Source organism: Acomys minous (genome assembly GCF_964271855.1).
Source record: "Acomys minous genome assembly, chromosome: 8".
Taxonomy (NCBI): domain Eukaryota; kingdom Metazoa; phylum Chordata; class Mammalia; order Rodentia; family Muridae; genus Acomys; species Acomys minous.
This window is the reverse complement of record NC_140489.1, coordinates 104,574,988-104,602,008: the sequence shown is the minus strand read 5'-3', so window position 1 is coordinate 104,602,008 and position 27,021 is coordinate 104,574,988. Positions and strand designations below refer to the sequence as shown.

At 45.2% G+C, this 27,021-nt stretch overlaps 1 protein-coding gene across 1 annotated transcript in view; it reads left to right on the top strand.

The window, feature by feature from the left end:
- The window catches only part of ALK (ALK receptor tyrosine kinase), a 710,702-nt gene that overhangs the window by 504,743 nt on the left and 178,938 nt on the right, over positions 1-27,021 (top strand). The window contains exon 5 of the mRNA XM_084791237.1: positions 21,877-22,004. Within this exon, the coding sequence (XP_084647363.1) occupies positions 21,877-22,004 (128 nt within the window). The remainder of the gene's footprint in view (positions 1-21,876; positions 22,005-27,021) is intronic.

Genomic DNA, 27,021 nt, shown 5'->3' with positions numbered 1-27,021 from the left:
TTAGCCCATCCCATGTATCCTCCCATTCCTCCCTTCCTCCCACTTCCCCCCTACTCCCCTCCCCTCCCCTAAGTCTGTGTCTGAGGGGGATCTCCTCCCCCTGAATATGCTCATACGGTATCAAGTCTCTCCTTGGTGACCTATTAGCTTTCCTCTGAGTGCCACCAGGCATCTCCATCCAAGGGACATGTTCAAATATGGGGCACCAGAGTTTGTGTGAAAGTTAGATCTCCTTCTCCACTCAACAGTGGAGAATGTCCTGTCCATCGGCTAGTCCGGGTAGGGGTTCGAGGTTTACTGCCTATTTTTTCCTTGGCTGTTGCCACAGTTTGCAGAGGACCCCAGGGCCCAGACTCGCCTGTAGTTTTCCAGGACCCGCTGGATCCTTCTATTTCCTCTTTCTCCCAGGCTTTTCACACCTAAAGTTTCAATAGGATGTCCTCCCCTCTTACCCACTATCCTGGTAGGTACAGTTTTTCATGGGGACGTACACCTTGGACTAGTGTCTCGATATAAGTGAGTATATACCATTTAGCTCTTTTTGCTTCTGTGTGAACTCACTCATTATGACAATTTCTAGTTCAATCCATTTGTCCACAAATTTTGGAAATTCCTTGTTTTTAATAGCTGAGTAGTATTCCACAGTGTAAATGTACCACAGTTTCTTTATCCATTCTTCTATTGAGGGACACGTAGGTTGTTTCCAAGTTCTAGCTATTATGAATAAGGCAGCTATGAACATGGTTGAGCATATGTCCCTGCTGTGTGGTAGTGCATCCTCTGGGTATATTCCAAGGAGTGGAATAGCTGGGTCTTGAGGAAGCCCTATTCCCATTTTTCTGAGAAAGCACCAGATAGCTTTCCAAAGTGGTTGTACTAGTTTGCATTCCCACCAGCAATGCAGGAGTGTTCCTCTTTCTCCACACCCTCGCCAGCATGAGGTGTCAGTTGAGTTATTGATCTTAGCCATTCTGATGGGTGTAAGATGGAATCTCAGTGTCGTTTTGATTTGCATTTCTCTGATGACTAAGGAGGTCGAGCATTTCTTTAAGTGTTTCTCGGCCATTTGATGTTCCTCTGTTGAGAATTCTCTGTTTAGCTCTGCGCCCCATTTCTCTATTGGGTTATTTGGTTTGGTGGTGTTTAATTTCTTGAGTTCTTTATATATTTTGGATATTAGACCTTTGTCAGATGAAGAGTTGATGAAGATCTTTTCCCAGTCTGTAGGCTGTCGCTTTGTTCTCTTGACCGTGTCACCTGCCTTACAGAAGCTTCTCAGCCTCATGAGGTCCCATTTATTAATGGTTGATGTTAAGGCCTGGGCTGTTGGTGTTCTGTTCAGGAAGTTGTCTCCTGTGCCTATGAGTTCCAGACTCTTCCCCACTTTTTCCTCTAACTGGGTTAATGTCTGTGGTTTTAGGTTGAGGTCTTTAATCCACTTGGACTTGAGTTTTGCGCATGGTGACAAATAGGGGTCTAATTTCATTTTTCTACATGTAGACATCCAGTTAGACCAGCACCATTTGTTGAAGATGCTGTCGTTTTTCCATTGAATGGATTTGGAGAAGCCATATTCTTGTCTCCTCTAAAATACTGCTCATTCCTTTCCTTCCTGTCCTTAATATTTGTCTAGAACAGCAAAGGGATGGGTCACATTTGAGCATATTCTCCAGACTGGTGTTACTTTTGGTTTTCCTCCTTCAGTCTCTTGGTAGAGACTATGCACTCTCAGACTCCATGCTCATTTCTGTGGGGATAACTGTCAGTCTTGACCTCCTCACGTGATCCAGCAGCCATGGCAGAAATGTCAGAGAGGACTGTCTGCCTCCACAGTGCCTCTCTTCTGAGTCCGCAATTCACAGAACTAGTCTCATCGACTCATCCTACCCACCTTAAAAACATCGTGAAGAACCAGAAAGATGTAACACGATGGCCAAAGCCATTAACACATGTGATGATTAGATAGTTTTACAAGTCAGAATACCAATATCTCTGCTTTTAGAAGAAGAAAGGGTATCGTATGTCACCCTATATTAGAGCTTACTCCCCCCAGAGAACCCCCAGACTTTGAGATAAGAAAGCACCCATTAGCTGAAGATGATTGGTAAGGAAAATTGTCATGCAGTAAGCATCAAACTCCTATCCAGATCCAGCCAATGGACAGGACATTCTCCACAGTTAATTAAAAAGTGGGGACTGACTTTCATACGAACTCTGGTGCCCCATATTTGACTATGTCTCCTTGATGGGGAGGCCCGGTGGCACTCAGAGGAAGGATAGCAGGCTACCAAGGAAAGACTTGATACCCTAAGATCATATACAGGGGAAGGAAATTCCCCTCAGTCACAGTCATAGAGGAGGTAAATCAGGTGAAAATGGGAGGGAGGAATGAGAGGATACAACGGATGGGATAAAAATTGAGATATAATATGAATATTATCAATAGAAAAAGAAGACAGAGAGGGGGCTATATATTCTTTATTCACTGGTATATCCTGAGTTCATTGCTCTCCCTGACTCACTCCTATGCAGAATTCCTGGAAAGTTCTTGGGGAAACACTTTCGTGGGTATCATTTGCACTAGGGATCCATCCTTGATCCTGCTAGCTCTTCTCTGATAGCCTTGGTTATGTATCTTTTTAAGCCTCTAGTCCCGAGGACCTCTAGAATTGCTTGATTTAAAAAAAAAAAAAAAAGCACACCCCTCTTGGGAATGGCCTCTATTTGGTTCCCTAAGGCGAATCAGAAGAACATAGTTTGCCAGGCAAAGTGGTGAACTTGAAACTCATGGTAATGCTGTGATCCAGCAGGAAGAGGGCGGAGCCCTGGGGATGCAGGACAGAGAATGCTGCTGGATTAGACAAAAAGTGTGCTGGATTATTGACCCACACTCTCGAGAACTGAGGCACAAAGAAAGTCCCAGAAATACTCCCTCATTTCATATATAAAAACAGTCCCAGAGAATGCAAGGAGCTAGTCTGGGCCTGCACAGGGGCTGGGGCGGGGTGCTGGGGGAGGCGGGGGGGGGGGGGAGGGGGAGGAATACAAAGCAGTGGTTTTGAAGTCAGGTGCATCTAGATCCTAAATTCAGGCTCTGTGGCTGTGACTATCAGTGTGATCTTGATGCAGACACTGAAATTTACTGAATCTCCATTTTCTCATCCCGATCAATCTACCTAATATGGTTCTGGTAAAACGCACATGAAAAAAAAATGGCTACGACATGCTTAACACAATGTCTAATACTAATACGAACTCAACAAAAGTTGCTGGGAAGAGCAATGGAGTTAGGATTACAGATTCCGGTCTCAGGGCTTCTCACCCAGAGAAGACAATGTCCATGCATAGATTTGTTATTGGTCAAGCTGTAATATTGGTAGGGTAATAGGAAATGTGTGAAAGAGGATGCATGGCCACCTCACATCGGGAAGTTACGTCTAGGCAGGTCAGCGTATTTGCTGCCAGGCTGAGGGACATTGATATCTATCCAGGACTGAGGATGGGCTCCAAGTAATGTGTGTGGTTGTCACTCAAAATAAGATGTGCCGCAATGGGGACAACCAATAAATAAACACATCTAGTTGTGAGTCGTGGAATGAGAGCAGGAAGTGCTACCTCCAAATCCACCATCCAGGCCAGTTCTTTCCCGAAAGTTCCTAATGCAGGTGTTCTGTACGTTGAGTCCTTTCTGTTCCATGTAGGTTCTGCAATGAGGCAAGTGCAGGTAGTGACGTCCAGGCTTCTATTCAGGACTATAAAGCCTCTGAGCCCAACAAGGCAGGCTAGCAATAGTTCAGCTCAGAGCCTCATAGCTTCCTACTCCCCCTCAAGTCATACGGAGCAAAAGGGGGTCCCCCAAAGGAAGAGGAAATGGAAAGCTATCAGGAGAGGTTTTAAGAGGTCAGACCCAAGGCTGCAGACTCATTGGAATGATGCAGTCCTCTGGCCTTCGCTATGGAAGGCTGCCCTAGCCTTCCCAGCATCGCCTCTCGTGGTCGACTTGTGCCAAGGTCGTGCTCATCAGTGATAAGAATGGAGAAGTGTCACTCTGGGCTTTGTTGGCTCTGCAATTATTCAAATGCTTTGCTTATAATACAATCACATCTCCTGGCTCTGATTATTGGAATCATCAGCATCATCTATTAATGGGCTCCGAGCTCCTCTGGGTACGCCGCAGCATTGTATAAGATGCTGAAAGGTGCCAAATGCAAGCTCAAAAAGAGAGAGGCGGGAAGAGGAAGGGGCAGAAAGTGGACCAAACCAGGCATCATCCTTCTGAGGAACACAATATAAATCGGCCTGAATCTGTTTGTGTGAACTAATCTTAAAGAGCCAGGGCCTTCTAAATCCCAGAAGCACATTAATTATTCCAGGTTTCCTTTGTCCCTCTTGTCTCCATTACTTCAACTCGCTATTTTTAGCCCAAAGTATTTGAACTTCCATTAGTTTCCCTTTTATCTCTTTTGTTAAGTAAACTTTCTCCCCAGTGTGGCTGTCTGCAGGGTGGGGAAAAATGTAACAGCTAGAACAAGATAAATTGGTAAGAGAAGACCTGCCTCCAAATTGGCCAGACCTTGCTGTGTCTGCACACATGGGCACCTGCATACCTGACACTCCTACTCAACGGAGAGAGAGGAGACATGCTCTGCTGAAACTGTCTGTCACCCCAGCGTGAAATGTGCTCAACCTGCTGCAGAGCTCCAAACAGCTGGTCTCCTTCCTCTCGCGCATGCGCCTTTGAGCCGAAGCTAGGAAGACAGCATGCCAAAAATGTCTTGGTCTCCGCCAAAGACATACTGCAGGTGAGAAGGCAGGCGGCGGCTGCTCTATTGAAAAGCTGCTCATCAGTCTCTGATAGGAAGAGCTATGAAAGGTTCAAGTGACCCCTTCAGGGTTCCTCCGTGGAGCCCGACCTGCAGCTCTGCCTCTCATTAATCTTTAATGAACAACAGAGAAAATGTGTTGCTGGCTAATTATTGTGTAGGGTGGCAGATGCTTGTCAAGGAAGAGTCCTCGAGAGTCACATTGTTTAAAGGGACACTCAAGAAGCAAAAGGCCTGTTTTGAAATCTATTCCCAGACTTGTAGCATTATCTCTTTCTTTTAAACTTGAATTGACTCTCCTTCCAACCTTGCTACCATTTTCTCTGTCTGCAACATTTGAACTTTACAAGGTGGGAGCAGTCAGGTGACAGGACCGCAAATTCCTTCCTTCCATCTTCTCTCCTCCCCAGAGTTGAGAAGAAGGTCTTTACAAGTGTGCTTTCTTCATCTCATAGCTCCTATTTGGGACATCTTTCCTTGCCTCTACTTTCTTAATTTCATTGCTCCACAGCTAACAAATCCCATTCCGTGCAGAGCTGGACTCTATTTGACTTTGAATGCACTCAACACTTAGCCCCAAAATGAAAACTCACGATGCACCTAGGACCTGCGAAAAGTCATTATGCACCCAGGACCTGCCGCAACCCTGGACACACATTACTGAACCCAGTAAAGCTGGTTGTCTACGTTTCTTAGACTCACTTGCTTTCCAGTTCATTCTCCTTGGGGTGGCTAATTTGAACGGTCATCTTGATGAGCTTCTAAGACACTGAGGGCATCAGTAAGACACGATTTTTGGCATGCTTGTGAAAGTGTCTCTCGGGAGTTTTACCTGAGGAGAGAAGACCCCCTTGAATGTGGCCGTCCCCATCTAAGGGTTGGGGTCCTGGACTGAATAAATTGGAGGAAAGGAAAAACACAGCCAAGGGCTGGCAATCACCTCTGTCTGCTTTCTGGTTGGCCCAGGTGTGAGCTAGCTACCTGCTGTCAGGCCTGCCCTCCCCTGGTGGACAGTACACCTGTAAACAGTCAGCCCAAATATTTATTTTCTTTCTCGAGTTTCTTTCTGTGAGGAGGTATTTGGTCAAAGCAATGAAAAAAGTCAGCGATACACAGCTTGTCTATCGTCACACTAGCCACCCCTTGAGGGCGGGGTCCCCATCCAATTCTCCATTTGTCCTGCTCCAGGACATCTTGCTGCAGGTGGTTGTCACTTGTGCGTCACACATTGCATGCCTGTGTCCATTATTCTTGAAAGCCAACTTTCACATCAGCCTAGCCTGTGCTGCAAGGCGCTCTGCTCTGATAAGTGTCGAAAGGCTCTCTGTTAAGGAGGAACTTGGGATGACGGGATTAGAAGACCCCCCCTCCTAGAAGCAAACATATTGCGCATTAAAATGCAAGGATCTCCATGTCTGAAGGGTTTTGAATACTTTGGAATTCAAGTTTTTTTTTAAAGTAGATATATTATCCTAGTAAAACCCCATACAAGTTGCTGAGGAAGAGTTTGGTGGTTCCAAAGCTCACCTAGACTAAGTTGATCTAGAGTGGTAGCTCTCAGCCTTCCTAACGCTGTGACCCTTTAATACAGTTCCTCATGATGTGGTGACACCCCCGAACCATAAAATTATTTTCATTGCTACCTCATAATTGTAATTTTCCTACTGTTGGGAACATAATGTAAATATCTGATGTGTACTCCCCATGAGAGAGGCTCCTTCAACCCCCAAAGGGGTCGTGACCCACAGGTTAAGAACCACTACTCTTGAGCACCGTCAGAAACTGGGCTTGGGCTGGTGACATGGTACAGTGGGTACAGACACTTTCAACAAACATTTATGACCTGAGTTCTGCCCCTAGAATCCACATGGTAGAAGAGAATCCATTCCCACAAACTGTCCTCTGACCTCTGTGTGTGTGTGTGTGTGTGTGTGTGTGTGTGTGTGTGTGTGTGTGTATGTATAGTGGTGTGTGTATGTGTAACACACACTCACACACACACAAATAGATTAAAAAAAAAGAGAACTAAATGTAAAAATAAAAATTTGAAAAAGGTTGGCCTTGGTAACTCACATCTAATCCCAGCACTAGAAATCTGAGGCAGGAGAAGTGCTGTGTATTTGAAGGTACAAAGTGGGTTCCAAGCCAGTCTACACTATGAAGCGACACCCTGTTTTGTTTTGTTTTTTAATCAGAGTCATGAGCTGAGCAGGATAGGGGAATGAGACAGACACAGGGTATTGATTGAGACATTTATTCGACAGTCTTTCCCTCAATATTCTGATGGATGTGTCCTTGACAAATTGAACACTTTTATGCAAAGAGGCGGAGTGACTGAGTCCATCCGTTTAGAAGGAATCTCTAATGAAAACATGAAAGAGCTCTTGGCTTTGGGCTCTTCGTGGCTTCAGAGTTTCACCGAGATCATAGCAGAGAGAGCATCTAAGAGTTGCTCGGTACCCTCTGCATTGCAGGCTCAGGGTTGGAAGCTGTCTGCCCGACATGACATTCCATCGGAGGCACAGTCTTCTGGGAACTCAAAGCTGTCAGGAGAGCTCTCCTACAGATGACAGAATTATATTGTGAAAACCACAACAGTTAAAAAAAATTTCTACAGAAGGTGCCATAGTCCCACGCGGGGTCAAAATTACCAGCTGCTATGAGCCATACGCCACAGGAACTGTAACATCCAGCTTGGTAGCTGTTGATATGGAAACGATTGGGGGGCAACCCAGACAGGGGCAGAGAGGAGAGGGATTTTAAGATTTTAAGTGCTCCCAGGTGAAATAAAGCGACGGTGGTTTGAAGCTTCTGAGAAAGATAATGCTGTAAGAGCCTGAAGGCATGGAGTCCAATTCCCAGAGAGAAATGGCCTGAGAATTTTCTGCACTGGCCAGACCATCTGCCTACTATCCAGGGGCTGCAAGAATTCATCCAGCTAGATTTTGCTATGAAATTTTAAAGAAAAAGAGGTAAAATACACCCAGAGGAGAATGACTACACCTAAATAAGCACTAAAAAAAAAAAAATAGGTGTCAAAACAATAGAAATGTGTCATCATTCATGCTTTCAATGCAGTCTCCTGCTCGTCCTTCCTTGTCAGTTTTCCCTAGGCATGTAGAGTTGATACAGTAGTGGTACCAGAAACAAAGAAATGGAGGCACGTGTCCTAAGCCAGTGAAGGAACTGATATTTTGAGCTGGGATTTTCCCCTATGCCACAGTGACTCTCCATATGTGAGTGTCAGTTCAAGCCCAAAGTCTCTGAGGATGAAGATGTCATGGACCAAAAGAATCCTATAGCCACAGACTCTGAGTCTCTCTCCCGGGACCCTGCTCCCTACGGACTGTCCATGTACCAGCCACAGACTCTGCCTGTAGATTTTGGCAGGACTCAGGCTAGCATTCACTGGGGACTAATTCAGCCATCCTGTCACTCTGCCTCTACCTACCCTCCACCTTTCCTTCCTTCACTGGTGTCTTGGGACGTGAATGACATAACAACACAACCCGATGCTGGCCTGCACTGCTCCAACGTCATCCTGCCCCTCACAGTTGCTCCTATACTCAGAAACAATACCCTGATTATCATTCATTATTTCTACTTCTTAGCATTAAAACCCTTTTAATATGGCACTGAAGACCATTGGGGAGTTTTAAATTTCACGTCAGACTAGGATTTATGGGCCAGTTCTGAAATTTTACCTCTGGGCTCAATAATTGCAATTCCTTTTAATCGCTCTCTTAGACACCTCAGTTAAAAGACTTCAATTATTTCTACACAGGGGCCGCCTGGGATATGGCCAGTCTGAATAGTCAACTTGTGTCACCTCCATTTGGAGACCAACACAGAAGCTGTAGCCATGTAGGTAGAAGACACCGGGTTGTCCCCGCAGTCCTAACAAGGAATGCAGGTTCTCGGGAAAGGTTTAACTTCTCCAGCTGTTCTGAGAACATGCCCCCGTCCACCTCCACTCTCCCAGTCTCTTAAAGGAAGGAAGAAAGGGATGGGTTAGGATGCACGTCCTCACCGGTGCTTATTGTGAAAGCTCCACAATTCTGTGAGCACACAAATGCGTACTAAGAATCTTCCCACGGAAAACAACAAAGGAACACGATGCTAGAGTGTTAGGTAGCAGAAGAGAGATACTTTGTTGCTCCCTAAAGAGAGCTGTGGTGTCTTGAAACAAGAAAGCAAGTACTTTCTGAGGAAGCTATAGGATGTTGGAAAGGGACTTCACACCAACACAGGACCAAGGACAGAGAAAGGACACAGACAGCAACCGCCTGCCAAGGGCCACCTTGCCATGCAGGAGCAGAAGGCAAGCTGTTGCCCTGCTCCCCACAGAGCAGTTGATCAAGGTGCATCGCAAGGGGCTCAGGTGGGATGCTGAGGATGGGAGTAGCTGGCAGCGCCACCACTGAGATGCACCGAGTGCTTTGTGTCTGGTGTCAGCAATCTGTACTACAGAAATGTGTAGCTCTGTGTCCTGAGCTATTACTGAGAAGGCTTAATTGTAGCCCTCAAACATCTGCTTCTGTTGGGAGACAGTGAGCTGGGTGAGGGACAGAGATGGGGATGTGGAAAAGAGAGCTTCACTAAAGGGCTAAACCTGCTCCCCTCAAAGTCCGAACAGGAAGCCATTGAGGAGAGTCCTTAAATAGTGTGAATAAGTATGCTGAAGTGTAGCTCTTCACAGTTGATGGCTTCTGGCAGGGGAGCGGGGAGGTGAGGAAGGACTCAGTTATCGTTAAGGGGCTGGCCACTGGGAGTTTGGCCATGCTCCAATGACTATATGGAATATATATATATATTTGGGGGGGAAAGTACAAGCATGAGAGGGTGAACCTGGGAGGAATGCGGAATGTATTATATTGAGGGGAAAGAGACAAATGGGTGAAAGGAAAAAATACAAGTCTCACATGGGGCGTCCAGTCCCACCATTGGGTAGAAATAGCCAAGAGGAAAAGACAGCCTATGGAGGAAGTGTAAGGCTAGACTTCTTAATGGGCTGGACCAAAACAAAGATGATCTACCTCTCCCAAGAATGCGGATCCTCTGGCACAATGGGCTAGGCTAGGGCATCTTCAACGGAGGGCAGTTGCCCCGCTGCATACAAGATGACTTACTGGGGCACTACTAACATGGCTTCTTATATTTATTATTACAAGATATTACATTTTACTATTTAACTGATGAGAGTGCATGGGCACACTTATCCAAGCTCCGCCCTGCTCCTCACATCCCCATCTACAACTCTCTTATTTCCCTAACAAGAGTCAGCTCTGGACACAAGAAACACTCAGGCCGCACTTTGGCAAGCACTACAGACACCGTGGCAACCTCAGCCTCAGAAGCCAGTTATTATTGACTCTTTGCCGGTTTCTGCTTAGATTGCTATTTACAAGGCTACATTGCAAGCCCAGAGCTGGCAGTCATGATGTTTACAAGCAGTGCGTACATCTCAGACACTTTGCGTACATCTGGAGGGGAAGCAAGTAGAGGAAGATGGGGTACCCTATTTCATGGGTGCTATTTCTCAAGCCGAAGGACTGACCCAGCCAAAACCCAGAAGCCAGGCCCTTCTGGGAAATGGCGGGTTCTGGCTTCCAAGGTCAGATCCAGTGTCAAAGGATTCTGAATGTTCAGGGATTTCTTACTGTAAATACTCAAAATCCTCTTGGACTCAGAAGATGGAAGGCAAAACTGGCCCTGTGCCTGAGCATTCCCACCCAACCCAGCCTTGCACTGGTCCTCCCGAAAGTGCCTCTGCTTCTAGTACAGGCTGCATGTTTTTTTTTTTTTTTTAAGTTTTAGGTCATGTTTTGGGTTGAGCTAAAGTCAGATGAAAATTGGTGGAGGTAGTTTCAGCCCAGAAATTGACTCCCAGGTACAGCACAGTCTCAGGTTCCTAAAGCAATTGTTTGCTATTCTATAGAAGTCTTAGCTAACACGCTAGAAGCCTGAAGCCCAAACTCAGCCAGTTGATTCAAGCAGAGCTTAAAGGTGTGAGCTCCTGTGCAAGTCTAAGGGGCCCGTGATGCCTCAGGGTAGCGGTTAAGTTTGATTGTCACTTTAACGGGCTGTATAATCAGTAGGTGACAAGTCTCTGGGCATAGTTAGTTGGGATGAGGTTAATTTGGGTGGAAAAAGCCACCATAAATGCAGACAGAGCCATTCTAAGGCCTGAGGTCTTAGACTGACAGAAAAAGAGAGAGCTGATAGCTAAGCATTACTGTTCTGTGTGATCTGCTTGCTGTCTGTGACACTATGTGACCAGCTGCCTCATCCACTTCCTTTGGCTTTCCCTACCATGCTGGACCATATCCTGGACCTGTGAGCCAAAATAATCCCATCCTTTTTTCAGTTGTTTTCATCCATCACAGCAAGGAGATGAATACTTATGGGCCATTGGCAAGGGCTTCCTGACAGAGGAGCCTCTGTGGTTCTGTCCATCTGAGAGCAGAGGCACACATGCAGGAAAACAGAGCGTGCTGCTTAGACCATACTAGTTCCTTTTCTGTTGCTATGATAAATGACCATAGCCAAAAGCAACTTCTAGAAAGAAGGAGGGAGAGGCCATCACAGTGATGATGGCACGGCAGCAGGACAGGAGGTTTTAAGCCTTCAGTCATCAGTTCTGCAGACATAGGGGCAATTCAACAAACGACGACCACCTTTCTAGCCCTCTCTAATAAGAACCAGATAAGTCAGTGCACCGCCTTCAAGAAGCATTCCCAAGACTTCCAGGCAGAACGGGGCTCCTCCTGCCACTGCTCCTCCTAACCTGGTTCTACCTGAGGACTGTATGCCTACCATGACATCAGGGTGAGTGAAGAGCAACTCAGTGGTTTAAAAAGTAGAAAGAGGCTTTAAATATAAAGAACCACACTGGCAAGGAGGACAGAGGCATATAGTGCCTTGCCATGTTCAGGAAGCCCCGGACAGCACTGAGGGCTAAAGAGTCCTGGTTATGTCTGAGTTTCAAGAAGATTCATCCCCAGACCCTGGTTGTAAAAATGGGTGCAGAGTGGAGTCTGATGTAGCCCTGAGGTTCAGCCTTTGGGAAACAGCTCATTGTTCCATGGAGCCGGGCTATTAAGGATTAGATGTGAGAATAGCCAAAAACTCAAAAGCCAGGTTTGGAGCCTCTCACCACTGCTATGACATCATTGTCTGTGATACTTAGCGTCTGTTCTGGCTAGTAGACCTTGTCAGAGCCTGTGCACCAAGGTGCTGGAGGCCCCTTCTGTTCATCAAATCTGCTGTTAACTGTCTCCCCATTCCTGGATGGCCACCCCAGCAAAGGAGCAGAAAGGGTAGAGCTTGCAAAACGGAACAACAGTTCGGGTGGTTTGGTACAGATCTATGGGCTCCTCTTTTCCAATATCCCCGGGCCCTTTGCCCTTCCATGCCTAACCACTGATTCCAGTTCCAGATTTTGCCTGTGGGAACCACAGGCCATAGGCAGGGCCATCTACCATATAAAGTTTCAGTACACTGGCTTGACTTGGCCAGAGAGTTATGACTGACATGGAGCCTCTGAGAGAAGGCATCAGCATTTTGTTTGGCTTGCAGGCTTGAATTCTTTCTCAGACCAATCAATCTGTTAACACATCGAATGACATTTAGGCTGCCTCTTTGGGGAGCAGGCTGGGCTTCTGAGAACATGCAGCAATATAGTTCCAAAGCTAGGAATCCTGGGAAAAGGGCTGTGAGGTGGTGAGGTGGTGGCCCAGACTGGCTGTTTCAGCCCTGACCCCATGCAGGATCCGGGGTTCAAGCCAGAGGTAGACTGTACTGACGGAGGCAATCTACAGAAATGTCGCTTCATATTTCAATGCTGCCTTCCTCCCTTTCCATACATGAAAGCAAACTGCAGGAACCAGAGCTGATCTGGCTTGTATTTGAAGAGAGCAGGTAGTGTTAAAGAGCAGGTTCCCACGGCCACATCTGGGTGGCATGGCCACACCTCCTTGGAGAAGGAATTCAAAAGACAAAGGGAAGGTCACGGGTGTGAGGGATCCGGAAGACCTACCACCCACCCTGCCAAAAAGACTGCCCTTTGTTTTTGTAGACCACGAAACCCTGGTGGCTTCCCTCTCACAGCATTCTCCTAAAATTCTCTCATTTCTTTTTTTAAATATTTTATTAATTTATTCATATTGCATCTCAATTGTTAGCCCATCCCTTGTATCCTCCCATTCCTCCCTCCCTCCCGCTTTCCCCCTACTCTGCTCCCCTATGTCTGTGACTGAGGGGGACCTCCTCCCCCTGTATTTGCTCATAGGGTATCAAGTCTCTTCTTGGTAACCTGCTGTCCTTCTTCTAAGTGCCACCAGGCCTCCCCATCCAGGGGACATGGTCAAAAACGAGAGAATTCCAGGACATTCTCCACTGTTGAGTGGAATTCTTTCATTTCTGAGACACCAGTGCAGAGCAAAGCATTGTGCTCTCCCCACCCCAAGTCCAGCTGAGTCCCACTCAGTCCTCCAACCCCCACGGGGACATCAACAGATGCAGACGGACCTGAAGGATACAGTCTTGCTTGAAACCTGACCTAAAATCCAGAGGCCAAAGGGCTGCATGGCTCTTGGGGTCAACTCTCAGCTTGAAGTTTTTTGTCACTCGCTTGTTTGCCTTGGGGGGGCGGTCCTCATCCTTTTGTTTCTAGTAAAGGGAAGACACACACGTCTGAATCTTCCATGTACTTCTTTATACAAGTCAAGGCATAGGAGAAGAAGCCCTCCTAGACCATGAGAAGGGGATACACAGATCCTTTGGAGTCAGCTTCCAGCCTGAAATGTTTTATTTAAGTTTATAGGGCACACATGCATGTTAATCTGCCCACTGTTTGGGTGTATGGCCACAGTCTATGCTTCCAGCATATTCTGTGGACATAGCTCCACACTGTCTTTCACATCAGTCACACTCAGGCCCCCTTCCTTCATCTGAGTTGCTCAGCTTTGGTTTCTAGAGAGGAAATCATTTTAGAGTGCTTTTGAAGTTCTCTGAGCTTTTTTTTTTTTTTTTGCCCCTGATCTTTGCAGCTGCTCTATTCAGACCTAAGTTGACAGCAGTATCTGCAGCAATATCTGTATCCAGACTTCCCAAAGTTGTCCTCTGTCTGTGGCATCAGCTTAATGAGTTCACCTGCAGGAACAAGTTTGAACAGGTCTGCACAGATATAATTGACACTCAGTGGGTAAAACTCAGGTGATGTGAGTAGGGGTGGGAGGGCCAGGTATTGAGAATTTATTTAGTAACTATCCATGGCACTCGGAGGGCAGTTGCCGAATGCAGAAGTCGTGTGTGCTAATCCAGCAGGCAAATTGGCCACATGGAGACCAGTTAAGAAGACTTTTATTACAAGTTTCCCTCATAGTTGCAACTAGGAAATTCAGGCGCACAGGGGTTAAGTGGCTGGCCTGAGGTCACATGGCCAGAGTGAGGCAGAAATGAGACTAGCAATCAGAAAGTCTGGCTTCAGAGTTTTTGTTCTTTTTAAAATTTTTATCATAATGTATTCAGATTACATCTCGATTGTTATGAGGTTTTGTTCTTAAGCAATACATTTCTCTCAAAGAAAGGTAGAAATTGGGAAGAGTAGGAAGGAAGAAAAACGGAGGGGAGAGGAGTGAAGAAAGAGGTAAAGGGAAGAGGGAGAAAGATAAGGAGGGACAGAGGCAGGGGCGGAGGGGAGGAGAGAGACAAAGGAGAAGCTAAAATAGGCCAAGGTAAGAAGCCCAAAGGGTCTGGCCATGTAGCTCAGTGGCAGAGCCCTTGCCTGGATTTGTCCCATCGCTTGCTTACTCAGCGTTTCCAATGACATGACACTTCTTGCTAATGCTAAGTCTCAGCCAGGGCAGCCTGTATCCATGGGAAGTCCATCCTGCCTTGGCACCCTGTCTGTTTCCAGCCCTCTTCTATGGGGCCTGGGACAACTGTTAGCTGGAGGCAGCTCTTCTCTACCATGACTCAACTGAAAATCTCATCCTCCATCCCTATCCAGATCTAAGTCCCAGTCCTCTCCAGATCACTGTGTGTGTGTGTCTGTGTGTACCTCTGTGTGTGTGTCTATGTGTACATGCACGCACATGCACATGCTCATTTCAGGTGTGTGTGCTTATGGGTGTGGAAGTCAGAAGTCAATTTCATATCTTCCTCAGTTGCTCTCCGCTTTATTCTTTGAGACAGGGTCTCTCAATTGCTAATTTGTCTGGGTTGCATACCAGTGAGCTTCAGCGATCCACACATGGGTCTCCAATTCCTCTATCCCCAGCATTTGGGCTTACAGATGCTTTTACGTGGGTACTGAAGATCCAAACTCAGGTGCTTAAACAAGTATTTTATCAACTGAGCCATTGCTGCGGCTTCTTCATCTAACTTCTAGAACACAGCAAAGGGCAAGCAAATAGCAAAGCTAAGGCTGCCTGGACAAAAGACTTTATGCCACACACATGGTATTACTAGAGAAAATGAGTAAGCAACAAAGGACTTCACACTAAGATTTACCCTGATTGGGCATTTTCCTCCTTGCATCTACCACACAAAAAAATTTTCTCTAAATGCAGGTCACCTTAAAGGGGAAAGTATTAGATTGTGCTGAAGCGCTTTCACTTGCTGTGAAATCATCACAACATATATTTAAAGGCAAAATTGATGTGTGTGTGTGTGTGGTGTGTGTGTGTGTGTGTGTGTGTGTGTGTGTGTGTGTGTGTGTGTGTGTGTGTGTTTCCTGTCGGGAGGGGAGGTGAGGAGAAAGCTTCCCCTGATGTCCTTTCCTGCCACATGGATCTAGGCAAGCTCCCACGATCAGCTATTGCTCCTATCACGTATTCACACCTTCACGCCTGAGTTGAACCCTTGTCAGAGAGAGAGTCTGAGCAAACACACGGCAGAAGAATGTCAGCTCTGTAGACCGAACTGTGACTTCACAATAGTAACCACCACCGCTGCCACCGCTGCCACCACCACCACCGAGGTCTGTGTGGCGGGGCTTTGGACACTTCTCTGCTTCATCTAACTTCTGCCATCCCCAGCCCAGTGCATAACTTTGTCTGTCCCTAGATGGTTCATTACCACCTAACAACATGGCTGTCAGGGCCAGGGCAGAGCAGGAAGATGACTGTGTCTTAAAGCTTCACTTCCCCGGCCGTGTTTTCCAGGGCTGGGAACTGAACTAAAGCTCTGGGTAGACTGTTTTAACCTCAAGGAGTTTAGAAGGGCAGGTAAGACGATGTTCTTCAAGACTGAGTTACGCTCCCTTGTATGACAGACTCCAGTTCTAAGCAGAGCCTAAAGCGACTTTCAACAGCTGCTAATGACACTGTTTCTCTTCATAGCAGTGCTGCCCTTGTAACTAGTGTTACTGTTGTAGGCAACGTACACACTGAATTGACCTATAGGGTAGAGAGCATCAGTGCATAGGGTGGGACTTTTTTCTTCTTTGAGAACTCAGCGACTCCCAGGTATAATTGTATAATTCTCTGATTCCTTCTTATTGGCTCTCAGGAAATGCAGCTACCATGAGTTACCTAGTGAGCCATGAGGTTTTATGCACTGCCCCCTCCCTGCATCACCTTGGCCCCCCATCCCCCATCCTTCGGTGCCCCCTCAGAGGACCGGGATCATTATCACCTGGACAGACGATGGTTATCGTTACTGAGAGAACATGAAGTTTTAGATTCACTCAGCTCCGCCAGCACATAATTTTTGCCCAAGAATGTCAGAATATTGTCAGATTTAATAGAAATATGTTCAATTGTTTCTCGTCTCCTTCAGACGACGCAATGGTGGGAGATCCATCATCTTGCCAGTAAGAAGGTAGGGGAGTGAGACACATGGATCGCCCTCCCTGTGGAGTTCAATAAAAAGTATTTCCTCACACCAGATGAGACCACTGTGCATTCAGAACATATTCTATCTGTTCAACTTCTGCCTGGGTATTCAAGCCAGTCCACATGCCCCATTCTCCATCCCCATTCCTGGCTCACTTTCACAACCCAACCTCAAGTGATACCTGCTCTGATCATTCAGTCCTGAGCTATCACTTTGCCCGCCATGTAATGCCTGGTGCCTATATACCAGGACACCCCTTAGCTCTGATGTCCTATAGCTCATTATAAACTTGGGTATATAGTTTTGTTCTCACCAGTATGCAAGTTACTCTAGTGCAAGATAAATCCTAAACTCTTAGTGACACATATATATATATATATATATATATATATGTGTGTGTGTGTGTGTGTGTGTGTGTGTGTGTGTGTTTAATATGTAGCAGTGTGCCAGTAACACTTGAAGTATAGGTGGCAGCACCTCAACAAACTTGAACTGTGAAGCAGGCAGCAAGCATCTTCTTCCAGGCTGCAGGATGCTACAAAGATCAAAGAGAGGTTTATCTGAAATGTGGAGGGCCCTATGCCCAGATCGGAGAAGATGGCTAGTCCGGGAATCATGATCTAAAGCTAACACATTTCTGTAGGGATGTTCCAACATAATTTCTTAGAATTATGTTAATTGTATGAAGACCCACTTACATTTTCTTTAAAGAAATACTGTGGGTGTTAAATCAGAAATCCTAAATGGTCTTCTCATCCTATTTTATTTACCATCCTTTCACCCTTGCATCTTATAAAGAAGTTGAGTTACAAATGTTTACCTGGACTGATATGCTTCCTCAAAGAAAGCTGAGGTCTTCTGTAAGAACTTGCTACTTTGCCTGAATCTTTCTCACAGATGTTTAACATAATCCAGCAAGCCAGGCCTTATGGCCTACATCTTAAGTTGGTTATTTGGGGTGGATGGGTTAATTGGTTGGTTGGTTCTTTGGTTGGTTGCTTGGTTAACTGTTTGGTTGGCTGGTTGCTTGTTTGGTTGGTCAGTTGGTTGGTCGGTTGAGATGGGTTTTGCTATACATCCCAGGACGACCCTGAATTCATTTGTATGACCTCTATCTTAAAAGTTAGGAAAGCGAAACTTGCAGAAGTTAAATCACTAAAGTGGCATAGCATTCTCTGTCTCGTCAACACCATCCATGGCCCTCACAAGCTATCATAAAATGTCCCTCCATTCAATGACTAACATGAGTTGATGCCTTCACACTCTAAAACCACATCTGTTGACCCTTCAGTCTCATCAGCAACTTGCCTACAGCAGATGTTGCCGGGCACTTTCCTATTTAAGTATGTAGGGACTGGATGAGAGCAATGGGAACCCAAGAAAGGCCTTTCATTTTTATAGCAAATCTTAGTATTGTTCTATGGATTTCTTATCCCACTGCCTATCTAGTGTCTAGGCTTAAAAAAAAAATTCCAGTGATCCCTCTAGCATGCCAATTACATGTACCCTTCTCTATCTTGGTAATCTTGGTGATGGAAGTGCAATTGACTGGGCAGATGGAGTTGTAGGCCGTGTTGTTTCTGATCCTCAGAACCAAGAAGCAGTACCGCATTTTGTGATGAACTCAAAGTATGACCTTGACCAAGTCTCCACTTCTCTGAATGAGTGAGACCTGGCCTCTTTGTGTAAATAGAGCTGTGATTGAAGACTGATAGCTCTTCTCCAAACTCTGCGAGATATCATTTGTTAGTTGCAGCTTCCAAGGTTTTCATAAAATATTGTATCGGTAGGCATGCTGCAAAATACTGATGATGTGTAACACTAGTCAATTAAGACTCACAGGGAGCTTCCATCACAGTGGCTACATTTTTGCTAATGAGGAAACTTACACCCAAGGAGGTGTGGAACACTGTTCAAGTCCTAGCAAGCCCCAAGCCAGAATCAAAAACTTCTCTCTGCCAGGTTAGAAATAGGCCTTTGTATTCAAAAAGAGTCCTCCTGCCTTTGTTTGTTTGTTTGTTTGTTTGTTTGTTTGTTTTTGCTTGCTTGTTTGTTTCATGTTTGTTTTTGTTTGTTTGATTGATTGATTGATTGATTGATGATTGATTTAGAGGTTCCTTGATCACCTCTAATTTATTCATTATGCTGTAATCACTAAACAAAAGCAGATGGTCAGGATTTTCCTCAACAACAAAAAAAAGTCATGCAAAATTAGAGACACTTTCTCTGCTTGAGAATAAAATCATTCAGAAAACAGGCAACATTTTAGACATTTTCAGAAAAGTGTCTCATTCAAAGTCATCAGGCAAATGAGCAGCAGAGGCAGAATGGGGAACCGGAGCGCTCCACAGAGACCTGCAAAAGATAACGGATTGTGACAGGCTGTTGCGGCAATCCTTCTGCCTTCCTAAAGTCCAGGTGGACGCCCACGCTGTCATACTGATTGATTGTAACACCCGTGCTAGCATGTCACCAACCCCCAAAACATGGATACAGTTGCACATCTGTGTCCAGAAAGTTCTAGGTCAGAATACAACCCTTCCCTTTTGAGCATAAATTGAGTTGCCAACAGTTAAAACACGGGAAGTGGAGACCCTAGCGGGCCAGTTTCGTGACCACTGGGAGATAGGCAAAGAAGTTGGACCCAAGGAGAGAAGAGAGCTCAGGTCTGTTTTTCACTGGGCTTTTGGGCTGTCTCTTAAACAAATCTGACCCTAGGTACAAACTTGCCCTTTCCTATTCCCAGCTTCCCTGGATATAAAATACATGTTTGGCAACTGCTCTGAAAGTTATTAAAGTTTCGGCAGTAAACTATGAGAGGCCAGAGAATTTCAGGCAAAAGTTATTGCATCGGTAACTCAGAAACTAATTCCTAGAACTCCTGACACATTTATCCAGAGGGCGAGCGCCAATACAGAAATGGAAATCATTGTCAAGGGCCACTGTGTACCTGGAATTAAAATCCATCATTCCTCAGAGCGGAGAGCTGAGATTTGGGCAGAATATGAGCGTACTCACACCTTTCCTTAAAATGAGAGCCCTTTATGCTTCAGAAGAACATGACAAATTCTGCATTCTCTGTTCGTTTGTTTTTCTTTTCCTTAAGAACCCCTCATTACATTTTCTTTTCAAATATTTCTTTCTTTGACAGTTCCACATTTAAACTGAAAAGCCTCCTTTTCCTTATTCAATTGCACTGGTTTTATTTGGGATGGAAACCCTGCTGGGTACCGTAACGGAGAACAAGCTTTACAGCAGCAATAAGCCTTTCTACAGCATCTATTGTGGGGAAACTTAATGCACTTTATTAAACGGCTGAAGACTTGACTCTAGCGATCTGAATTAACTACAGAAAAGCATAGAGATGGAACAAAAGTCCCCACTTCCTTCAGCAGACATCCACTTCAAGCAGGAACCCAAGACATAAAACTGCCCCTTGGGAGACACCTTTGAGAAGGGTCAATGACGCCTTAAGCAATACCGTTATCACCAAAAGTGAACCAACACAGGGCTGGGAAATGGCTCAGTTGGCAAACTGCCCCCTAAGGAAGCCTAAGGGCTCAAATTTGGGTAAAGGCTGGGTGTGGCACCTGTGTGCAGCTACAGTGCTGAGGATCAGAGATACACAGATCTGCAGAGCTCCCTGCCATGCCAACCTAGCCAAAATGCCCACTCTAGGTTCAGTGACAGGCCTTGTCTCAAGAACCAAGGTAAACATGATTAAAGAAGATGCCCAGGGTCGACCTCTGACCTAACTACGCAGGGTAGCTTTGGCACAATCACAACAGAGAAGAAGGCAGAGGTGGTGCCCAAGTCATTAGGACGCACAATCAGTGAATGGTGATGCCATCTGTATTTACCGCCTTCGGGCATGTGGTGAGTAGGTATGGACAGTCAGGCAGGTGCGTGTAGGGTGGTGCCAGTTATGTAAAATGACAGCTGGGCCTGTACACTGAGGCGGTGAGTATGGCTGTCTCATGACAATGGATGCCTTGAGGTATTTGAATTTTCTGAATTGCTGGAGGCTTAACTTGCTTTATCTTATTTTCTACAGTCTTTTGGTGTGAGGGCTTAAAAGTTTCTCAAACAAAAAGATTAGTTCCACCTCCCCCTGAACCCCAGTTTCTCCCCTTCAGTTCAATCTGATCGTGAAAAATCTAATATATAAAATATTATAATATGATCTCATCATTATATACTCAAGTCAAAAACCTCTAATACACAAGTTTTCATTAATTAAATTATATGCTTTAGGTGAAATCAATTTATAATGTGCTAATTATACCTCAATAAAATTGTTTTTAAAGAAAGTAATTTCCAGTTGTCAGAGACAGTTGTTTAAATATACAGTTATAAATGAACATATGTTCTCTCCTTCTTTTACTCTCTCTCCTTCATTCATATATGTATATGAAAAATGTGTGTGTGTGTGTGTGTGTGTGTGTGTGTGTGTGTGTGTGTGTGTGTTTCAATGTTGAAAAGGAAATCGGATGTTCCATTAAGTGGCAGGAGGCTATCCCAAGAGGTTAGCAGCATGAGTATGGTGTAACAATGGTCCTGTAGCTGACCCTCTGCTCAGCCTCCGAGATCACAGACAGATGCCACGCCCACCGTCTAGGCTGCTTTCACCTTCCGCTGTCTTCACTGTCTCTCAAAGTCCATGTCAATCTTAGATACCTTTTACCCCAAGGTGCACGCTTCAGTGCACTTTAATTTTGCAGCAGTTGATAAATAGTCCTCTCTAGCTTCCCTAAGTAACCGCACAGCAAACCTCGGGGATTGGGAGACCTTGGAAGCAGATAACAAGCCCAAACCAAGTGTTGCTCCAAAGAGATGATTACGAATTGGCTGGTAAACCTTAGGAGGCTGTTCCTGGGCTCTGCTGCCAGGTTGTCTCATGCGTGGATGTCCTTCCTCTGTGAGACTAGCTGCAGAACTACTTCAAAGATGTGCAGCTTTCTAGGAATACCACTGCCTTCAGTGGGTTTGAGAACAGGGTTTCTGAGTCCACCTGACAGGAATGAAACAAATGTTGACGTGTTGCTCTCAGGGTCCCTGTTCTCGGTGGAACCATTTGGGGTTCCGTCTCTCGGTACCCACTAAGAATGTGATACCTAAACTCACTCTAGAGGAGTGGTCCTCTCTGCAGATTAGGCTGGCTTCTCATCACTGTTTACTTATGCTTTTCTCCTCTGCCTTCCAATGCATCCAGCTGGACAGTGCTGCACGGAAGAATTGGGCGTCCAGAGAACCCGTTTAGAGTGGCCCTGGAATACATCTCGAGTGGAAACCGGAGCTTGTCTGCAGTGGATTTCTTTGCCCTGAAGAACTGCAGTGAAGGTACCTTGAATCTGCTTTTGCCTCTCTCTCCTCTATAGCAAGTCTCAAATATATCAATAGTTGTATTGAGCTTGAATAGAAAGTCTGCGGTGAAGGGGAGCCGATTCTGCACACTAGCAAGTACACCATAGCCCCGGCAATCAATTTTCAAAGAATTCCAGAGTAAAGTTGTATCTACTTACCTTAAAACTTTATCAGGTAGAATACAACCTTTCTTTGATAATATGTTAGCTTCGCTTCTTGGTGGCAAGTGCTTCCCACTACCTGAAGATATTTTATTATGAAAACTGTAAGTGGATATCAAGTAAATAGAATAGAACATGATTCCCACCTTGCCGCCTTCGCCCAACATAGCAGTCATCAACGCTCTGTCATTTTGTTTCACCTGTGACTCTACCCATCCTTCACCAACCCCTCCCTTAATGATCATCACTATTTGGCTTTTTCTGGAGGTAAAATTCACAACTAAGTACTTGTGTTGGTTTTATCTGGGCTCTTGCTGACGGACAACACGGGAAATGGTTAGATGTGGAATTTTAGTACATTTTTCTGCAAGCCTGATGGGCATGGCCCACTGTGTCGTTGAATTTCTTTTGCATAAATGCCACATTGTGACTTTACTTCAAGGTAAGCTTTTATTCTCCCCCCCCCCCTTTATATCTTTGCTGCCAGGAAACCGAACCAAATGTGATAAGTTCTCCATCGTAGTCCTCCGGTTTCTGTAGGCCTTTGATGAGTTCTTCTTCTTTCCCTCTGTCGCGTTCGAGTTTCCAATCCCGGTTTTCAACCTTCTATTTTTTATGCATATTTCATTAAATATTGTTTCCAGTTGGGATGGAAAACAGAGACACAGGGGATTATCGGTAGCGAGGTGAGGCTGGGCACCCCTTGGCTTTTTAGAAGGCCCTAGTCTACTAGAACATCCTTTATTCCTTCCCAGATGTAGAGTAGCAGAGAGGAGTTTCAAGGAGTCGTTTTCACTGCTGCTCTCTGGCTCCTGCCCCCTGCTCCTCATTGAAGGTCTGCTGAAGGACACTCGGCTAAAGAACCCGTGTCCAGAGCATCCTAAGCCCGGAGCATGGGTACGAAGGAAGCCTGCGGTCCCTTCTAGACCTTATTTCTCAGCGTAAACTATTCATGAGCAGCCATGATGGCCCCTTCCCCAGAGGGTCATTCTTCGTGCATAGACACCTGGATCTGATGCTTATTCCTCTTAACCAAGAGGACAGCGACTCCTGCTTTTTCTGTTGCTGTGACTCTCCATTCATTGGTATCTTTACAAGAACTTCCATAAATGAATGCTTTTACTGTTCTTGTTGTAGTCAAAACTGATTTCTACATGACGGAACAAAGCTCATCACAATGTGATAGGTTGAACTAGTTACAGCGCAAGAGGTGGTTAACCTGCTCTGTGCGGCAATGCGTGGGGAGCACGTGAGATTTGAGGCAGGAGGGTTTTGTGTGAACGTTTCCACACTTGTGAACTTAAGGATCCATGAAGATCTCTGGACATCATCAAGCTTCACAGATTTTTTAGGGATCTGTTTCATTCAAAAGGCATCCTCTGCAACCAGTTAACAGAAATGTCACAGGGAAAAGACAACCGTTTACACAAACAGCATAATCCCATTTGAAAAACATTAGGGGGAAAAAAAACAATTGAGTACAAAGTTCCAGATATCAAGCCCAACACAAAATAATGTCAATATGACTTGCTCTGCAAGAACTCTGGATTCTCAAGGCAAGAATTTCGGCCAAGTAAATAGATGTTTCATCCCTTGCTTTGCAATCCCCTCTCACCTAGAGAATTTCTTCCCCTGGGGCTTGGGTTGCTTGGCAATGAATCTGCTGAAGAGATTAAGCTTGTTCCTTGTCACTTTCTCCATCCTTACAAAAGCAAAAGCTCCAGTGGTCTTTCAAAACTCAGAAAATTACCTCTGAAGGGTACCCTCTTCTGCCTCTTCTTGGTCTAGAAACCTGGGGAGCTCCTTATAGCCTAACCACCATCCCGTCTCTAGGTCTGGAGCTCCCAAGTCCAAGAACAAGCCAGTCTTCATGAGCAAACAGTTGATCTCTGCATCTTTCCTCTCCACACGCACCACCCCCACCTGCCCCTGCCCCAACTGAGAACACATTAGCTCCCAAGGCATACGGAGGGTCTGCTGTAGACACGTGAAGAAATAAAGCAGAGATGCCAGAATGCTCTGAGTACTTTCAGTCCTTATCCCATCATGGAGCAAATTCCAGTGATGTGGACAAGTTTCAAACACATGACTCATCCTAAAACTGCACTCATGTGTTTATAATCAAGGGTACTTAGGATTTTCTTTGGTACATACTTGAAGCCTATGTGATATAGGCAAGTTCTTGTGTTCTGGGGCCATGGCTTTGGCTCATTCAAAAAGGGTTCATGAAGGAGAGAAGGGGAAAGAAATAGTGCCTTTGGGGTGTGGACAGAGCTGATAACATGCTAGCCAGGGCTGTAGATAGGCCTGCAAGATATCCGGTCTATTATCTAATTGTAAGTTGATACCCCACAGTGAGGCACAGATAAAGTATGAAGGGAAACACAGCTCAATAACACTATACCTCATCCTTGGCCCCAGTGAAGAAGAGCACTGTTTTAGCTAACTTGGGGAAGGCTGACAGGGGATGTTGGGCATAATTCTCTCTGCATAAGGGACAATATTTCCCTGTGGTGTCTCCAGAAAGACGGGACTTATGTATTTCTTCTTTAAATATTTACATCTGGCACAGTGTGTATACTTAATAGATGCTCAGTGGATGCACACCAGTTTTGATGGGGCAGTCACATATGCTAAGGCCGAGTGCTCACCCCCTTCCTGTGTACTGTCTCCCACAAGCTTTACAATAAAGATATAGAGCAGGGGCATTTCTCATCTCACAAGCAGGAAAACTGAAAGTCATAGGTGTTTCAAAAAGCAAAATAAATTTTGTAGTTATTTTTATATGAATCTATTTTTTCTTATAACCATGTAAATGCTAACTAGAGCTATAACAATTAACTGTGTATTTCTTATTTCGGTGGTATCTGTATTAGTCTAAGTGATTTATGTATAGAAGTGATGCAAATACACTACTGCTTCTCTGTGTCATGTTTTTGTTGTAGCAGTTACAAATTGTTACAGATTGTGCAAATAAAAAAAGAATTTTTTTAAAAAAACTTGCCCAAACTCTAAGTCATAGAGCCAAACTGGATCCGAAGTTGATCTGATCACAAAGCCATTGCCTCATCCTTGGCACTCTCTTGCCTTTGTAGAAGGTGCAGATGCTGAAGTTTACTTTATTACTGTATGCCTAGAATTCTCTCAACTCCTTCTGCTCCCCTAATCCCTACACCAAATTGACCTGAACACTGAGCCTACCACCATCTTGTTTTCTATCTGTGCCCACGACGGTGCTACATTGCTGACTCTTGTTGGTTTGTTTCAAGACAGGGTTTCTCTGTGTAGCCTTGACTGTCCTGGAACTCACAATGTAGACCAGTCTGGGCTCAAACTCAGAGATCTGCCTACCTCTGCCTCCCGAGTGCTGGGATTAAACCGCCACCCAGCTACATTGCCGACTTTTGAATTTACTTGTCAGACTTCATTTTTCTTAGCCATACGCTTTCTACCTCTCAGATCCCTTACATATACTAATGTGCACTTTGGCATCAGCCAGGTGGTGTCTCTAAAACCATTACCCATCTTTCTCACACTGCAAATCGCAGTATTCCCACTCCCTGCAGCCCTTTCAACAGGACATAAGTAATTCCTTATCACCTCCAATGTCAGAAAATAATACAGGGACTCTGCTGGACTCCCTTGCTCAGGAAATGTCATTGGTAGCTACTGAAATTCTGCTTGGAAGGTCTTCACGTCTGCATCTAAATCTAGTGATCATTTCCCAATTAGTCAGTCATTGGGGGACCCTAACTTGAGATTCAATACATTGTCCTTTATTTGATTGGTTGCTCAGGGGAGCAGTCAGCACATTGCTAAGCACACAGGAAATATCACATAAATGCTTGTTGACAGATTGCTTAATCAATCGATTAATAAATGTTGATCTTGGTTTATAGCTTCAGGCTAGTGTAGGGGACTGCTTCCAAAAGAAGGTAGCTGTGAGTCGAAGTTGCTTAGAATTGGTGTTTCCCAGGAAAACTAGTTGAAGAGCAATGCATACATTCAGTGTGACTGGGAGGGACATCAGCCTCTGGAGATGGGGGCTCCCTTATCCCAGGCACAAAAAGCTTTTCACTGGCAGACAACCTAGGGAAGGTCGTTCCCCAAGCCCACCCCCACAACTTCCTGCATAAGCCACACAGAACGGAATTAGCAGGACCAGCTCCTTGAAATGGATTTAACGGAATCCAGAGGGAGCTGAGGAGCTCACACGGTGCACACTGTAAATGCCCATCAAGCTCTTCCTCACGCCAGGATCCGCTCTGTGTATGTGTTCCTATTAGTTTCCTTCATCCACACTCCAGTGCTGAAAGCTCTATGCCATTGTTATTACATCTGTTAGTTGGATGGGGAAATGGAGGACCAGAGAATTAAGTCATTACCCCAGAGTCACAGCTGATAATTGGATTGGAAGCCATCTGGATCTTAGCTGCTTCCTAAGGAAGGTCACCACCGAAAAGGTGACAGAAGGCATCTAGACAGCCTCATTCATTGTATGAAAGTGTAATGAGCAAAACCCCAAAGAATTTCCTTGGAATATGATATATTACATTACTGACCAGCATAATGTGCTTTGTCCTTCCGTCTCCTTTGATCTCCGTGTTTCTAAAGAATCAATTCTAAAGAAGAACTTCCTTCACCCTTTCTAGATTGGTCAAGGGCTTTTGAGATGCACCACTGGTGCCTACTGGTGAAAATAAAAACAAAGAACTGCAAAGGGCCTACATACATAAAACAAGAAGCTATGAGTGAAAACTCTAGTATGAGTCTAAATGTGTTTTATTCCCAGCTACTGCAATTCCCCCTTTTCTTCCATGAATCTGCAGGAA